At 35.9% G+C, this 19414-nt stretch overlaps 1 protein-coding gene across 1 annotated transcript in view; it reads left to right on the forward strand.

Annotated features, from left to right (window-relative positions):
* The window catches only part of Reln (reelin), a 435472-nt gene that overhangs the window by 266055 nt on the left and 150003 nt on the right, over positions 1-19414 (forward strand). Inside the window, exons 13-17 of the mRNA XM_048339842.1 lie at positions 7040-7152; positions 8371-8579; positions 9676-9804; positions 11120-11229; positions 15492-15558. Coding sequence (XP_048195799.1) covers positions 7040-7152; positions 8371-8579; positions 9676-9804; positions 11120-11229; positions 15492-15558 — 628 coding nt within the window. The remainder of the gene's footprint in view (positions 1-7039; positions 7153-8370; positions 8580-9675; positions 9805-11119; positions 11230-15491; positions 15559-19414) is intronic.

Here is a 19414-nt window from a genome sequence, read left to right on the forward strand (position 1 = left end):
GTGATTCCTAGCAAACTTGAGGCAAAAGAGTTATAATAAACTTTATAATAATATGCCAATCTACCTTGTGCTTTCCTTTTTAAAAAACTATTTTCCACTTAATGCATTTGAATTCATGATTTTGTTCATGGTAAATCCACTCAGTTGAGTGTGTTCAGATAAGATTAATTCATCAATGTATTAGTTCCCTGTACATGAGAGTCCTTGTATGAACAGTACATAATACTCATATGTGAAATGCTATGTCATTTTAATTATTTCTGTAATAAAGCAGATTACTAACCACTGAATTAAAACAGTATTGACTATTCAGAAAAATGTAATTTGAATGAGCCCACAGAAGTACATTATCCTAAATAAAAGCATCTTCATTCAATTAAAATAAATAAGAAATGCCTGTTGAAACGAGAGTATGAGCTAGGATGTATGTAGATTATAATTGGGGAGAATAATTCTGTCTAAGTCATAGGCTGCTTGGTTTGGTTAATTCATTTAAATTCAAAATAGTACCTAATAACAGAGTTTGTCTGTTGTTAATGATTTTTTTTTTTTAGATAAAGCTTTTGTCTGTATGTAACAGTAGCTATGTATAAAGGAAAAGGCAATGTGCTGTCATGGAGTACAATGTTCTGAAAGTGCAGACACCTGTGAGCAATTACAGTGGAAGGAAATGATGTTGAACTCAGCCCCAAAGGCTGGACATGATTTATATTTAAAGGAAGAAGAAAATATCAGGATAGGCCATTCTGCAAAAAGGGCAAAAAAACAATAATGTGTGAGATGTTGGGGCTAGCTAATTTTCTCAGTATAAGTAAATGTAAGATGAAGGTAGAAAATTGAATTGGAGCCAGAGTAGTGATTTCCTTTAATCCTATCAGTTTGGTTTTCTTTCTCTGCATAGCATGAAACCATTGGAGGATTCCTGTTAGTTGTGCAATGTCAGCTGGGTTTGAATGAAACAATTCTGGCAGGAGTGTAAAGGAAATGGAAACAAACATAAAGGACATAGGCCTTGTTAGAATAAGGTTGTCATATTTCACCAAATAAAAAAGAAGAAAAAGAAAAAAAGAGAAAACAGCCTAGATAAACTTGTATTATCAATAAAAATAATTTTTCATTTCCATATTTTCCCTGAAGTATATTTTATTTGGAAATCCTTAGTGAGGAGGCGCTTGTGCTAGTCCAAGCAATAGAAGAATCAAAGTAGTGATAGGTGTAGATAGAAGAAGGAGTAGGCATTGGTGAGGTGGGTTAAGAAGTGTCATTTGATATTGGAGGAGAATGGGAGAGGGTGATCCATGTGGAATGATGGGGATGATCTGTAAGTAAATGCCTCAGAAAAGAGAGGGAAACTGGGATATAGTGGCTAAAAGGCTACTAGCAACTTTTGAGAAGTTATTCCTCATATATAACACCTGGGAAAACAAAGTAAACAGAATTAACAGAAAAGACATGTCACAAAAATAGGACTGCTTGCTTAAGATTTTAATCAGTATAGATAAGAAAAGAGGGGAGGACAGAAAAGAAGGGATGGGATGGGATGGGATGGGACAAAATGGGTCAGGATGGAGATGCAAAGGGGATGCTAAGTCAAGGTAAGGTAAGATAAGACTGGATCTATAGAAAAGACTTTAGAACTTAAGTTGGTAGGGGAGGAAAGCAATATGAGAATGTTATGAATAAACTGTCACTTAGAAAAATCAGTGGTTGTTAGCGGTTAATTGTTAATCACAGCCATATTATCCTTCTTCTCTCTTAAGCTCTATGATATCTGTTTGATATTGTTTTCAACATATCCAATTTCTGTGACTGTCATTTCTGGAAAACTTGCTCAACTTTGAAGATTGAGTTAAAAATCTGTTTCCTGTATTCATGCATTCACTTGGTAATCAGCATGTTTAGTGAGGACTACTTTGTTTTTCAAGCCAGGACACAGAAAATAAGTCAAAAATAACTTAGCAGGCATCATTCATTTAATTATTTACCTATTCCTACAACAAATCTAGATATGTCTGAAACTGTATAGTAATTATATAGAAACTATACTGTGTGTGTACATGCATGTGTGCTATGTTGTTCTGTACATAGAGATGAATGAGGTTGACTTATAAATTAGACAGAAATATGTGAAAATTAATAGAACAATGATAATAGTAAATTGCAATAGAAAGTATGTGAATGTAGTCTCTCTCCCCGAAGAGATGAGGCAAATAATATTTTCAGGTTGTGTTTGCCATGGGCAACAAACCATGGAAAGCAAACCAGATGGGGAAAAGTACTGCATTATAATCTTGTTTTTTCTCATCCAACTGCAAGATTTTTCAGGTCAAGATGTAGTTCCCCTTTTAGTCCAATGTCCCATAAATAGTGAAATAAAAAATTCTCTTATAGAAATATGTTTCTTTAAAAGCTTCTTAAAACATGGGGCTGGGAATATGGCCTAGTGGCAAGAGTGCTTGCCTCCTACACATGAAGCTCTCGGTTCAATTCCCCAGCACCACATATATGGAAAACGGTCAGAAGGGGCGCTGTGGCTCAGGTGGCACAGTGCTAGCCTTGAGCCGGAAGAATCCAGGGATGGTGCTCAGGCCTGAGTCCAAGGCCCAGGACTGGCCAAAAAAAAAAGCTTCTTGGGCTGGGGATATAGCCTAGTGGCAAGAGTGCCTGCCTCGGATACACGAGGCCCTAGGTTCGATTCCCCAGTACCACATATTCAGAAAACAGCCAGAAGCGGCGCTGTGGCTCAAGTGGCGGAGTGCTAGCCTTGAGCGGGAAGAAGCCAGGGACAGTGCTCAGGCCCGGAGTCCAAGGCCCAGGACTGGCCCAAAAAAAAAAAAAGCTTCTTAAAACAGTATTTAAAATACCTTAAAGCTGGCCATCCACCTAGCTTCTACTGAAATCTTTTTATACCTTAATTGCTGTTCATGATGCCCTCATTCTTTCCACAGTGCAGCAAAGGCTACAAAGTTGAGCGAGAATCCATCTCTTACTGTAGAAGCTGCTGTCACTAAAACTTCACAGAACTGATAAATTTCCCCCAGAAGGATTGTTCAGATAAAGTCTGTCACCATTTGAACATCTTGCTTCCTTTTGGACTCTCTTCTTTTGTCATTTTGGGCTGGGAAAAACTCCCCACGTGTTTCTGTTCTCTGAAAAGCAGACACAGTTCACAGACTGTTCCTAGGAGAGAAGAAAGGATTCAGGGAACGAATTAGTGACAATACAGTGCATTGAAAGTTCAGGTCCTCTGCCTTTAGGTGTTATCTACTATACCCCACTACCTTTGACTTTTCACCTTTTCAGTTCTTTCTTATTAATAAGTCTTTAATATGTGATCAACACAATAAAATTTATTTTCAACATGAGAATTTTGTTTTGTGGTGTGGAACTTCCTTCATAGAAACTATCATTACTAACTGTAAATGATTGCTTCACTAACTGTATTAATAAGACTGAATTATGTAATAAGATACTGAAAAATATGATATAAATGTCAAAAAACCCATCAGATTTTCTTGAAATGTTGTTAATCTTGAATGATAAACACCCATTAGGGTGAGATTATTACAATATCTAAATTTTCTATTATCAGTTCAGATTACTTAATCCAATAGCTATACCCTTATGATGCCATAAGATGATGCTAAGTGAAATGAACTCCATGTTATGGAAATGATTGTTATATCACAGTTGTAACTACTTTCAACGTCCCATGTGTATCTGTAGCTTCTACTATTGATGATGTTCTTGTATCACCTTCCTGTGATTGTATCTACACTATCTCTGTAATCTTATCTGAGTATATTGGAAACCGTGTATACTGGTATTAGAACTAGGAAATTGAAAGGGAATAGCAAAATAGAGAGACACAGGGTAAAAAAAGAGAAACAACTACAAAAGCAATACTTGCAAAACTGTTTGGTGTAAGTGAACTGAACACCTCAGGGGGTAAAGGGTAAGGGGGAGGAGGGAGAGGGGGTATGAGGGACAAGGTAACAAACAGTACAAGAAATGTATCCAATGCCTAAAGTATGAAACTGTAACCTCTCTGTACATCAGTTTGATAATAAAAACTTTTTTTTTAAAAAAAGAAAACTACTTGTATACCCAACTATGCCCAACATGCATAACATGGAAGATGAAGCTTTGCAAATACCATAATCTAAGGCTTCCCTACTGTGTGATGGTATAGGCTTAATCAAACAGAAGAACATTAGATATTGCCTTTAGTGGAAGAGCACTGGCCTTTAGCACACAGAGGCTCAGAGACAGTGTGCAGGCCCTGAGTTCCAGCCCCACAACCACAGAAAAAGAAGACTAACGATATTGCCTTTACTTTGAGTCTTATTATGTAACTTTTTTAGCCAGCTTCACTGAGCAAAATGATACATATTAATACTTAATAAAATGTTATGAAATGAGAAAAATAATACTTATCTTTAATTTACCTGATGTATGGCATATGGTAAATAAAAGTATCAAAATTACTTTAATGCTATTAATATACTATGAATCTGTCCCCAAATACAGCCATTTACATGATCAATTATTTGTGAAACTAAAAAGCCACAAATTTCCTTGGGAATAAAATACGTTAGTGGGAAGATTTTCTCCAAGTTATCTAAAATACAAATTTAGTATACAAATGAACTGGAATATCCAATCTATTCAAACAACCTTTCCACCAAATGTGGAAGCTAATTTCCTACAGCTCCATCCTGTACTCGTCTAGGAACACAGCAACATACTGAGAATATGTGCTGAAACTTCCTCTTTCTGTGGCTCAGTTAGATGTTGAATCAGCAAGCTCAGTCACAGAATCCTCTAGTATTAAGCTGTTTGATTAGAATATTAAATATTGCTTTGTTTAGGAAGTTGTGCTAAAGATATTATATAAATAAAACAGCTTGCCAATCAGGATGGGCTCTGCAATTGACTTGAATGGAATCACTAAGTCAACTCTGCAGGTCTCAGATTCAGATGATTTGTTTAATGACCCCAGAAGTGGGATCCTGGGGCTCACACTGTAAACCTAGAAGATGCTTATGGACAGATTCTAGTTCTCTCCAATGATCACATCAAATGTATCTGTCGCCCAGTTACTTTATTTTTTTTTCTTTTCAAATTTTTATTATCAAACTGATGTACAGAGAGGTTACAGTTTCATACATTAGGCATTGGATACATTACTTGTACTGTTTGTTACCTCGTCCCTCATACCTCCCTCCCTCCTCCCCCTTTCCCTTTCCCCCCATGAGGTGTTCAGTTTACTTACACCAGTTTTGCAAGTATTGCTTTTGTAGTTTGTCTTTTTTTACCCTGTGTCTCTCTATTTTGCTATTCCCTTTCAATTTCCTAGTTCTAATACCAGTATACATGGTTTCCAATATACTCAGATAAGATTACAGAGATAGTGTAGGTACAACCACAGGAAGGTGATACAAGAACATCATCAATAATAGAAGCTACAGATACACATGGGACGTTGAAAGTAGTTACAACTGTGATATAACAATCATTTCCATAACATGGAGTTCATTTCACTTAGCATCATCTTTAATAGTAAAGATTCTGAAACATTGGTAACCAGGTATATCCTTCTCCACTGCAGGATATACTTTGCCAAAAGAAATCTTTTGCCAAGATTTAACTTGCTTTGGTCACTAAGAACACTTCTGTTCGTGCCAGAGTTCGGATATACTATCAAAAATTGTCTCTGTGATATTTGTGGTTTTTGACTAGTATTCCTTCTGTTACTACGAAATTTCTTGCACCATGTAGACTGTATCTAGAGTGCTTGCTTAACAACATTAACAGAGATTTCTTCCCCAACTCAAACCCAGTTACCCAGATTGAGTGAAACAGATACTTATAACCAATTTGTTTTTTAGTGTAGTTAATTTCAGATGCTGTCTCAACCATTTTTGTTAATTTTACTAAATTAACTCTCAAAGGTAACCTAGAATTTTGAGGTTGCCTTAGAGCATTAACAATAGGGGTGACATAGAGTATTATCCCAATAGCATTTATGCACAGGTGGTTGATTTAAGAACAGAAGGATTTTTTTCCAGTAAGATAATAACAAGGGAAAATGTTTGTGTCACAAACATTCTACCTTAAAGTATTTTTCAGGAAATCTCTCCACATATTCACACTCATTGCTATGGTTAGTTATGAAGGATAAGTGGGTGGGAAGAGATGTCTGGTCAGACATATGTCATCCATGAATTTTCAGGTACACAGACAATTTTTAGGAGCCAAAAATTACAAGAAGCATTGACTCTGTGCAACAATGAAAAGAATAGAGAACCAATGGCTAAAAACAAATCTACTCACAGCTCTTCTACCAATCGGCTGAAAGGTTATGTACTTCACATACCTGCTGTGTTATTCAAGTCTTATCATCAGAATAATCTTACTTACCTTTTGGTTTGAATTATCTTTCCATGTGGCTGTAAAAGTACATTGGTAGGGAATAAACTACCTACATGCCAACAGATTAGAAGAGGCAAAAATATGAAAAATTAAAAGTATAAAATGAACAACATTTACAATACAAATAAATGTGATAAAATGCTGTATATGTGACTTGCAGCAGTTTGGATTGGACTTTTTCAGAAGTATTTTATGCAATGAGTCACTGACTTATTCCAAAGCTTCAGTAAGTGGGTTGTGAGATAAAGCCATAAAGACCTCAAGTATAAGAAAGTATATTGTTTATTAAAAATTGGGACACATCTTTTTAACATAGTCTGAAATAGGGTCATGTAGTCCTGGCTCAACATAGACTATTATTTGAGAGATCCCATTAAGCAAATAGTTACTTTGGCCTTCACAAATGTCAAATCTTTGATCTTTCACACAACTCTCCTGAAGAATCTTCATAAATTATTTCCTTGGGTCTGGCTTTCTCTGTTTAGGGTTATTCCTAAGTGACATCTGGTACTATAATTATTCCCTTTTCTGATTTTAATGCTCTGTTTGATGTTTTTTTAGATGCAAGTTGGTACTAACAACATGAAATCTTTGTTTGCTGCAGGAGGAATTTGTGACCCTGGAGACTCTCATGAAAATGATATAATCTTGTATGCAAAGATAGAAGGAAGAAAAGAGCACATCACACTGGATAATCTTTCCTATTCCTCTTATAAGGTACAAATGCCAATTCTTTTGCCAATTAACCTACCTCAGGACTCCACAGACAAACTGAAGTCAAAATAATAGGCGTCATGGCAGAGACAGAGGATAAATTTCTTCTGGTAGATGAGGGAATTACCAGAATTTTAAAATAGTGACCTGGACATTTGAACATTCAATCATATCTTAAATACAAATGAAAAACTGGTTTTGTTAGAATGAATGAGTTATACTCCATCAGGAAAAATAAAGCAGAACCAGGTATTGACTGACAGTTATTCTAATCCCTGAGAAAGCTCTAAAAGTGACTAATTAATATAATGAGTAGTGTCTAGTACTTGGAGATTTCCAAGCCAGAAGATATTGCACTAGTATAAATTACTGTTATCTTGTTTCTTTGCTAATTAGAACAACCCAGGCTGACTTTTTCCTTTGTCCTTTGGATATAGAACAGTTGTTACTTTGAATTATTTGCAAACATCTTCAAAATCATGCAAATTGCTTATCATAATGTGCAAAGTTATTTTTATTTTAAGAGATTCATCTGGGCTGAAACAAAACCCACACATTCATGATTAGGACACCATTGGTATCCTAGGTACTTTTAAAGACCTTAATCAAAGCTTAACATAAGGAACAACCAGAAAAAGTACCCCTCAAGTTGCACATTCAAAAGTAACCCATATTATACCACTTGGAGTTTCATAGTGGATTACTTTTCCAGATGGAGCTTGGTAGAGTTATGCTTGTTCTGGTCATCTGTATGTCTAGACCCAAAGCAATTGTATAAATTTGGGGACATTAACACATTGGCTCTGGCTGATTCTGCTTGAGTCCTGTTTTCAGAATACCTAGTTTCTTTGTAAATATATTGGTATTGTTAAATCCACTTTGAAAAGTACTAACGATAAAATCAAGAAAATGTCTTGTTGTAAGGTAGATAAACAAGATAACAATACTTTGATAACCTTTAAAGACTTTAGACCTATTTATCTTCAGCCAGAGAGAGTCACACATAAGGAGCCCACAGATCTGCAAAGGGAAATTTTGAGTTAATGAAACAAATGCTCTTAAAAAACAGCCTCTTTTATATGAAAGAACAAGTTGAAACCGATGGTCATGACCTAATGTTCAGTAAATGTTAGTTGTGTATTGAATGGCTACAAGACAGAATCTAAGAAAATTCACACTGACTAAAGATTGTGAGTGATTTTAGTTTCCTTTGTTTGGAAGGTTCCATCTTTGGTTTCTGTGGTCATCAATCCTGAACTTCAGACTCCTGCTACCAAGTTTTGTCTCAGACAAAAGAACCATCAAGGACATAATAAGAATGTCTGGGCTGTAGACTTTTTCCATGTCTTGCCTGTTCTCCCATCTACCCTATCTCACATGATACAGTTTTCTATTAATCTTGGATGTGGAACTCATCAGCCTGGTAACAGGTACGAAGCCCTGTTTTGTGAGTATAGTACTCACCTAATTGAAAATCAACAGATGACTATGGTAAAACCCTGTGATGCAACTGATATACACTAAAAAGAAAAATGAATGACAGGAGAGCAAGTCAGGCTCTGTTGGGGGCAAATGGAGAGGGTGAGGGAGAGTGAAGATGGCCAAAGTACTTTATATGCACAGATGAATATAGAACAGGGAAACATATTACAAGGAGGTGGATGAAGGGCTCAGAGAGAGGCATAATGGGGTTGAGTTTGATTTGGGCTACATTCAATGCATGTATGACAATGTCATAGTGAAAACCCCACTGCATTGCATGGGTAATGCATGCTAATAAAAAATCTTAATAAAAATGAGTAAATGGAGTTGGCTATTAAAGCAGAGAGGATTCCACAGTAAGGTTTTAACTGGATTTTAATCAAATATCCATTAATAAAATACATTTTCTCCCAAAGAAAAAGTCTTCATTTAATATGCAGACATAATTAGGTAGATTTTAAAGTAGGAATGGACTTAATCTGACAGCTTGTTTTTAGGTACCAGAGGTGTTTGCATGTTTTGTAACAGCTATTCATTACAACAAATTGCTGAGAGAAAAATACTAAAAAAAAAGAAAAGAAGAAGAACAAAAGACAAGGCTTGACCTCATGTTAGCTAGTGACCCCCTATTTAATAGGAACAGAAATCAATTAGCACTTCACGGGAGCTACGACTTCTAGGCTTCACTTCCCGAAGTGTTGCAGACATCCTTTCTAAGAATTTTGCTAGTCTCATTTCACAGGATGAAGTGACAATGTGAGGCATGGTAATTGTCTTGCCACCTATCCAATTCAAGAACAAGCTCCAGTTACAATTTCTTGACTTTGAAACATAGTTTGTTTCTGTAGTAGTAACTTAACTGTTTGCTCTTTGGAGGCTGGTCAGACTTTAGTGAAAGAGAAAATAATCCTTTAGGAAAATGCCTCTTAAAAGAAACTTCACACGAGTTTGACAAATGATTAATGTACTTAGCTAGGGTTCAAAAGTTTTCTTTGTTCTATTTCTACCTCTTGTGTTGAGTTCTGTTTGTTCTGGTGTTTTTAGTGTCAGCTTAGAGTTTTCTACTAACCATGGGCGCACCTGGTCCCTCCTCCACACCGAGTGCTTGCCTGAGGTCTGTGCAGGCCCCCACCTACCCCACAGCACCGTTTACTCCTCGGAAAACTACAGTGGGTGAGTAAAACTCTCTCACACACACTGAAAACTTGAATCTCTGTCAGGAAATGAAAACTAGTGAATAATCCTGAGACTTAACATCTTTTTCATAAGTCAGGAATGTAACTTCTTATAAGTACTGTTGTTAATACAGAAGGAGAATAGTAAAGAAAAAAATTAGTTTTGATAAATATGCGGGGTCACATTTCAGTTATTTCTTTTTGCACATGATTTGAATGTTAGACTACTTGGGTTTTAAATTTCTATGGCTGTTCTGTAGTCATAAACAATAACCATTTCTCCAAAAACAAAATTTGTCAAACTGAAGACAAGAAAAGAGGCAGTAAAGAAGTGGAAGAATGTTAATTTTTGAAATTTGACCTGGATTTAGATCTTATTTTACCATCTACTGGGTATAATGATACTTATTCTGACTTTCTACTTCTTTCCAAATAAATCAAGGTCAAGAACATACCCCTCTGAGGACTGTTTTAAAACTAAAGATGGTTAAAATACTCACTTTAGAGATTGAACACTGTATCATAGCAAAAACTATTTGCAAGAACAGCAAAGTTGGGGCTGGGAATACGGCCTAGTGGTAGAGTGCCTGCCTTGTATACATGAAGCCTTGAGTTTGATTCCTCAGCACCACATAAATAGAAAAAAAACAACCAGAAGTGGCGCTGTGGTTCAAGTGGCAGAGTAAGAAGCCAAGGACAGTGCTCAGGCCCTGAGTTCAAGCTCCAGGACTGGCCAAAAAACAAAAAAGAACAGCAAAGTTAGGCCAAGAATCTTTTTGTTGTCTTATCCCCTCTTTAAGTGTGTTTAGGGCTAAGTCACAAACAACTGAAAAGTATTTTATGCTAAGCAGTAGCTGTCTTACATAGAAGCCTCCCATGGGATAAAGTCTCAAGTTTGAGTATTGATATATATCCTTATTTAAACACAGAACATTGTATGTATACTTATCTTACCATGGTGCCCAGTCAGTACGTAGAGTTTTATGTTTTTATGTTCCCTAATAAGTTCAAAATAAATATTTTAAAAATTGAAAAAAACACTTTTTAAAATAACGTCTGAATGTTAGGAATTAGTTTCCCCCTCCCTTAAAAAAAGGCATGAATCCACTTCTCTAGTATGATATGGATACTTTTACAAGTTCTATGCCTGTTTTAAAACTAGAAATAAACTCCAAAGGTGAATGTAAAGACTTTATGGCCAAAGTTTGGTGCTGCTACAGGCACACAAGATGGGAACATTACAAGTATGTAAACTGTATTCACCAGATGTAAACATAGTTATGAGGCTGATTTTCTGCTAAAATGTCTTGCAGGTGGAACCGAATAACCATCCCCCTCCCTAACGCAGCATTAACCCAAGACACCAGGATTCGCTGGAGACAAACAGGACCAATCCTTGGAAACATGTGGGCAATTGATAATGGTTAGTGTTTATGCCTGTCGTAATCACATGCCATTGATGCAGCCTCTTCCTGTGCTTTTGTTAGTCAGCACAAGCTTAATCACATTTCTAAGTCATGGTCTCACAATTCATTAAATGTCCTTTCTTCCTGTTCTCCTTTGCATTCTGTTAGAAACCCAGGGATGCACAATCAGAAAAAACCAAGTCTATGTAGTCAGCAATATTAGATGGATGCCAGAATGTTTCAACATACATAATTTAAAAGTGCTTAAAACCATGAAACTCAAATCCACAGTTGATGACAAGGGATATCCTAACATTTTCTTTGAATGTGTTTTGAAAAATTACCATAAATACCATTTCACATATATTAAAATAAGACTCATTCTTCTTAACAACTACCACAACATCTGGAAGGCTTCTCTTTTAGTTCCCGACACCACAAAAAATGGAATATCATCTCTAAAATGCTAGTGAAACTTCTACCCCTTTTCAGCAAATGTATGAAAAGACTATTTGGGTGTTCATAAAATTTCAAAATGAATTGATGATAATCTTTGCATCATTTTAAAGGCAGTTCCACTTAGGATAGGTGCAAAGTGAGAGAAGATACTTTAAACTACATGCTATAAATTTTATGTTATTTGTAGTTAACTCTTTTGGGGGCTTTATTTTAATTATTAATAGATTTATAGATTTCCTACTTCAGAGTAAATAAGTTTAAAGGTTTATACTGCAAGTTTGTCAAGTATAGAGTAACAGGAAAAGAAAAAATGTCAAAACTTAAGCAAATTTGGCATTGCACTGATTTTTGGTCAGTTTTATAAAATAAGACAAACTTACACAGCTGTTTAATTGCTGATTTCCCCTGTGTTAGTTCTCTTTTATTTTTTAAATAATAATGTCTACTTTCACTGAGAAACTTACCATGGAAAGGTTTTAAAATTTGACAGCAACTTCAGCCAATATTTACTCATAAACCAGTATGAATATTTTCATCTGTATTCAAGAGCGATTAAAGGCCCTATGTCAAAGACTGCCTGAGTTATAGATACTAAATTTAATGTATATGCAAAAGTACTAGAAGTTGAATTAGTTAAACTGGAGTTTTTCCATTAGTGGAATATCTTGCATAGCATTTTAATTACCGTACCTATTGAAAAGCCCTAGGGAATAACTGTGCCTCTGAATAGTGGAATATGAATGGATTTTTCCTACTGACATATTTTTCAAGAGTCCTAAAATTACCTTTAGTACTTTAATAGTCACAAGTGAATTTTTAAAACTTAATAATGAAATGAAGCATATGAGGAAATTCAGGGTATAATGAAGCACATATAAATCTATGAATGTCTACTTCAACTTCCTAAAGAAGTCTACTACAAAAATGATCAAGAGCCAGAAAGTATGTACTACCTATCTCTGAGTTCCTACCATCATGCATTGATATGCATTCATGTAGTTACTAGTGTCTAGTAAGAGTAGAACCTACATCAGAATTTCCTGTGATCCAGAGACGGGGCTGACAAAAAGAGGATGCAGTCCTTGACTTCCTGATGCAGCAGGAAGATACCTACTCTCTTTCCCAAGAAAAATGTGTGTGTGTAAAAACACCTCTACAGTCTTCCCCTTTTCACTATAGAGTTCTAGAGTTATGTCAAGGGAAAAAGAAGTAGGGGAAACAAAACAGGTCGGTATATTAATTATGTTAGGTATGTGCGCCATACACCACAGCCTATGAAGTTCCTATGAAGGTATAAAGAAGTACTTTGGAAATTTTCCTGAAAATTCTAGTGAAACAGAAGATCCTACATCAAATTATGTTGTCACTTTTAAATTTTTCCACGTATGTTACATTAATAATAATAGTAATAATAATAATAATGAAAAACTGATCTGTACTTTCCTCCCACTTATGGAAAAGAATTCTGTAAAATTACTCATCCCGTAAGTCTTTAACGCTTCATTGTCACTAGGATAAGATGACAAAATTCCTAATTGAACATTTTTCATTGACTTGAGAAGTTTCAAATACTATAGCCGTGTGTGTGTGTGTGTGTGTGTGTGTGTGTGTGTGTGTGTGTGTGTGTGAAAGAGAGAGAGAGAGAGAGAGAGAGATTTGGATTCAAACCCAGGGCTTCTTACATGCTAGGCAAATGCTCTACCATGGAGCTTCATCTGGGCCTATTTTTAAGTGCAACTCCCATGGCAGCCCTGGGATGAAGATTATATACCTCCTAAAGGACCTAGAGTAGATATTCCTGCAGCCATAAAATCAAGTATGCCAGCCGGGAGCCATTGGCTCATGCCTGCAATCCTACCTTCTCAGTGGGTTGAGATCTGAGGAACATGATTTGAAGCTAGCCCAGGCAGGAAAGTCTGTGAGACTCTTATTGATAATTAACTACAAAAGAAAACCAGAAGTAGAGCTTTGGCTTAGGTGATGGAGCACTAGCCTTTAGCACAAAAGCTGTGAAACAGTGCCTAGGTACACAGTTCAAGCCCCAGGATTAAGAGCACACGCACATGCGTGCACACAGACACACCCACACACACACCCACACATACACACCCACACACACACACCAAGTATGCTGTGCTTTCTGTAGCCTAAATGGAGACCATTTCTGATTGTTCAGCTCTTGGTATACAATGGAGATCATAGAATGGAGATAATCATATGGTGCTAGGTCCCATCGCCAACATGAAACATTTCATTTAACTCTCTTTTCTAAAAATAATTGCTCCAATTTAAAGAATAGAGACACTGAGGCTTAGATGAGATAAATTGCTTATCCTAAGTTTCCCAGGTGGCACCAGAATGTAAATCCAGGATTATCTGATATCTGAAAAACATTACCTTTAGTCAGGCAGCCTGCTATCTAATCCCTTCTAAATAAGCAGTTTCCTTCACCAAGCACTTTTTCCATTGGCCTGTTTAACTCTCATTTGAGTTACTACTCCTGTTAATTAGCTCCAGGGGTTATGGGCTCTAGGATACACAGGAAAGTTTAAGATATAATTCTTTAAAAATTTTTCCATGATTATAAGACAGAGAAGAAGGTGGCAATGGATGGCAAAGTTTTTTTGTGCCTGAAATGGAATATATAGGGTCCCACTAACCATTGCATCTCTAATACTAATTGGTTTCGGTTCAGGTTTATGCTATTTTATGTGTTATTGATTCTGCTGATTACAAAATGACTATATCTTATAATATATTATAGTCTGCATATCTTAGTTCCTAGGGTTTAATTCCCTTTTCAGATATCCAAAGATTAGCGTTTAGGTCTGTTATATCACATAGTTAATCAAGCCCAGTATTTAGGGGTAAAACAAATCTGCATTGTTGAGAGGTCTTTATGCTCAACAACATATTCTTAATTCAACACTTTCAGGAGGATGGGTTAATACTTAAAAATACATGTAGCCATCAATCGCCACGTTGTAGGTTTTCTCCAGATAGAAATGAAGTATAGCTAGGCACTGGTGGCTCACCCCTATAGTGCTAGCTACTCGGGAAGCTGAGATATGAGGCTTAGGTTGGAGGCCATCCTAGGCAGGAAAGTCTGAGATACTTTTATCTCCTGTTAATCACCAGAAAACTAGAATTGGCACCATGGCTCAAAGTGGTAGAGCACTTGAGCAAAAAAGCTCAGGGACAACTTCTAGGGCCTGAGTTCAAGCCCCATTACTGACAAAAAAAAAAAATAAGAAAGAAAACAAAAAAAGTTAGTATAGCTATAGTGTTGTCATTTTGTGATAGATCATACTGATCCTTTATAAATTCCTTTTTCCTTTTTGGAATTACCTCTTCTGTTTCTTTTTAAAGAAAAATTTGATTATTTCTTAAGTAGTTGTATAAAGGAATTGCCATTTAACAAAGCAGTTTATGACAAAAATGCATCTTGATCAATGTCACCCCTTTCAACAGTCTTTATTTCTGCCTAAAGTATTTAAGTATTGCATGTACATTCTAAACATAAGCACTAATATTTGAAATGGCTTTATCAGAAAAAAGACTCCACTAAGGTATTTAAACCATATGGTCCTATTTTCTTTGGTATGAAGCATTAAAATTCTAGAGGGAGTATTTATGGAATTTGAAACAGTTCCAAAAGCTTTGAAACTAAGTGCGTACCCTGTCATTCTCCCTGGGTTCCTATTACCCAACATACACACAGCAGGCCATATTTCATAGGTACTGCTTCGCAAAATTGTACTGATGTTCTTAGTTTTCCAGTTAGGTTGCCATCTTTCACATGGTTTCTTTCTCCCTACAGTGTATATTGGTCCATCATGTCTCAAGTTCTGTTCTGGCAGAGGACAGTGCACTCGGCATGGCTGCAAGTAAGCTTTGACAATAATATGGACATTTCTTCTTTGTGATGGGTACATTTTGTATTGAAGCTGAAAATCATTTTCGTTTACCTTGATATTCTTCTCTTGGCTTTTGAAGTGTTTCTGAAACCAAAAATAGGAAACTCAAAATGGAATTTAAGTATCATCTCAATGTATTTTTGTAAATGAAAATTAATTAATTTATTTATGCATAGGCTTTGAACAAATTTAGGAACCCTCAGGTAAATTTGTGGACAAATTTGAATTCCTCATATCTGGATGGATGGCTTTTCTGACTTTAGTTACATACTTCCCCATGAACTTGTTCTAGTGTTCATGAGACATGCTTTGATTTTTAGCATGCTTTGTATATGACTAAAAGTCATTAATGAGCTGGGTGCCAGTGACTCAAGTCTGTAATCTTAGCTGCTTAGGAGGCTAGCATCTGAGAATGGCTGTTGGAAATCAGCTCAGGCAGGAAAGTCTGTGAGGCTCTTCTCTCCAATTAAACCAAAAAGCCAGAAATGGATCTGTGCCTCAAGTGGTAGAGTATGAGAGCCTTGAACACAAAAGCTCAAGCCCTGAGTTCAAGCCCCAGAACTGGCACAAAAAATATCAATTTTTAAAAAAATCAGTACTGATGTGTATACCTACTATTAAAGGAAACTGAGCCAAATTGAGCATATTTTATATGAGAATTCATCATCTTTAGACATATCTTCATAAGCCTGCCAGTGTTTTTATTTTTGTTTTGTTTGTTTGTTACCATCATTTGAACTCAGGAACTAGTACTTGGTAGGCAGGCATTCTACACTTGATTCTTAGCCCCAACCCTTTTTGCTTTTAGTTATTTTTCAAATAAGATCTCACATTTTTGCTCAGACTGTCCTGGACCCTGGTACTTAGACTTCCACACTGCTACAGTGTAGCTAGAAGCTACAGGCATATACTGCAATGCCCAGATTTTTATTGATTGAAATAGAGCGTACACATTTTGCCCAGGTTTCCCCATCTCTTCCTCCACTTCTGAAATTTCATGGTAATCGTGTAGTATCTAATTTACCACTAGTCAGTTAGGTTACATGTGTATCAAGAATGGATAATCACATTCATTATGTCATTTCTGTATTAAGATATAATAATCAAATATCTTGGGAATTCCTGAACTCCCAGGCAATCTTTGTTACAAACATAAGGTTTCAATAGCTCCAAACAAAAATTAACTGAATAATTAACTAATGAATAGAAAATGTATAAAAGGGCTTTGAACCTGATCATTTAGGAATTATATACATGAGACAGACACTTGTAAGCACTGAGACAAAAATAGAAAATTATCTTTGTAAAATATATTTTAATGAACTTAATGAACAATGACCACTCTGCACAATGAAAATATTTTATGAAGAATATGAAGAATTGATAAGTTTCTGTTTATATTTCAAAAGTAAGCATGAATCTCCATGCTTTTTGATAACATTATTACTGCCAAAATATTGATACATTAATTTTATGAAACAGCAACTAGTTTTCTAAAGTTGTTGTCTTCATCCACTTGTTTAATGCATTTCAAATAATATTAAAAATAAGAATAAATAATACCATTATGCTTTTCAACACTGTTCTTTTTAGACCATGAATCATCCTTATAATTGTAGCCTTGTTGCTTCTTGTAAAGTTTTACAGAATATTTTCTATCATTTTCAGTTGGAAATTAAATTTTTTTCTCTATTCCAACAAGGAATATTTATTAGCTTTGTTTATTTGCAAGTGAGCTAAACATATTTCATTGAGTATGAACAAGACAGCATGGAAAATAAATTTATATTCAGTACTAGTTATATCTTAGAATCAGCTGCTTAAATTTGAGGGCCTCTGCAGCTACACACACACACACACACACACACACACACACACACACACACATTTCACATTTGTCACATTTGTCCTTTGTTATTTCCATATCTGCTAGTGTTATTACCATATCTACTATCCCACCTACCTCTGCTCCATAACATTTTCTTACCTATATACAATCCTAGTCCTCAATTGCTAAACTGCCAGTTCACTAACTTGATAAGCCTAACAACCCTGTCAGAGATGCTAATTAGGAGAGAGAGCATTAAAGCTTTTCCTTCAGAGTGTCACACAATTTATCCTAACCCTGGCAGGTTTTCTTAATATACATGGTTAAGTAGCAGGCCATATTTACCTGGCGGATAAACCACCAGGGGTCATATTTGAAGGTCAGGAGAGTATCCAGTCATTCCCAAGTCACCAGTGTTTATAACCCTATTTTGCTGAAAACAAAGGCCACATAGGACTTTTTGTTTTGCCTTGTTTTTATCTGATACAAGTGACATTCTTTCTTTTCTGCATTTTACCCTAAATGCCTAGTTCTTTATTTGAAAAAAAAAATGAACTTCTAGAACCTATGCATCAAAACTGACTAAATGTGTTTCATCTCTAAATAGTAACCAATTTTTCCCAATCACTAGTCCTAAGAAGACACATTTAAGATGCATAAAAACACACTTATCCTGAAATGCACTCTGGCAATAGATAGTCTCATTGGGGAATACAAATTCCAATTTGTTGTCATGGTAAACTACATTCAGTTTTCTGACTTTAAGAAGTATCCAATTTAGCAAATTTTTAAAACTTTTTTTGGAAATGGATTGACTACTCAAAAGCTGACTATATCCACAAGTTAACATGCAAAACAAGTTGTTTTAAGGCTCAGTAAATATTGTTTTCCTTTCCTTCCTCATTCCCCAATGTTTGGGTTTGTATGTACATGTATGTATGTGGGGGAGGGGGCATGAGTGCCAGAACAGGGTGGGGACCTTGAATTCAGAGCCTGAATGCAGTCCCTGAGCATTTTTGCTCCAAGTCAGCACTTTACCACTTGAGCCACAGCTTCACTTCTGACTTTCTTTCCCCTTTGGTTGATTGGAGGAAAGAGTCTCCTGGACTTCCCTGCCTGGCTGGCTTCACACCCTGATCCTCAGATCTCAGACTCCTAAATAGCTGGGATTATGGGCCTGAGCCATCAACACCCAGCTCTTAAGGTTGCATATGACATTAAGACAACCCTCAGACTTCATGCTATACTAGTTCTTGGAATTTTAACATCCAACTTCTTTGGTAAATTGATGAAAACTGCAACAAAAAACCTCATGATTAAAACAATAATCCAGCACTATAACCTTTAGCCAGTGCCAGCAGTTTTTCTAAAATTCATCCATAATATGCATATTTACAACTAAAATCTTTGCAAAGAAATAGGCATAGTATTTTATTCATAGCAATGATCATGAATTTATAAAAGAAACAACCCAAGTAAAATATTTCCAATCAGATATCTAGAATAGTTTTTTTTTAAATTTCTATTGTCAAACTGATGTACAGAGAGGTTACAGTTTCATACGTTAGGCGTTGGATATATTTCTTGTACTGTTTGTTACCTCCTCCCTCATTCCCCCCGCCTCCTCCTTTCCCTTTCCCCCCATGAGTTGTTCATTTGGTTTACACTAAACAGTTTTGCAAGTATTGCTTTTGTAGTCGTTTGTCTTTTTAACCTGTATCTCTCAATTTTGGCATTCCCTTTCAGTTTCCTAGTTCTAATACCAGTATACACGGTTTCAAATGTACTCAGATAAGATACAGAGATAGTGCAGGTACAACCACAGGAAGGGGATACAAGTGGATCATCAATAATAGAAGCTACGGTTTCGCATCTCATGTTGAAAGTAATTACAACAGTGATATAACACTCGTTTCCATAACATGGAGTTCATTTCATTTAGCATCATCTTATGTGTTCATAAGGGTATAGCTATTGGGCTCTTGTGCTCCTCTGCTT

This window comes from Perognathus longimembris, chromosome 2, assembly GCF_023159225.1.
Source record: "Perognathus longimembris pacificus isolate PPM17 chromosome 2, ASM2315922v1, whole genome shotgun sequence".
Lineage (NCBI taxonomy): Eukaryota > Metazoa > Chordata > Mammalia > Rodentia > Heteromyidae > Perognathus > Perognathus longimembris.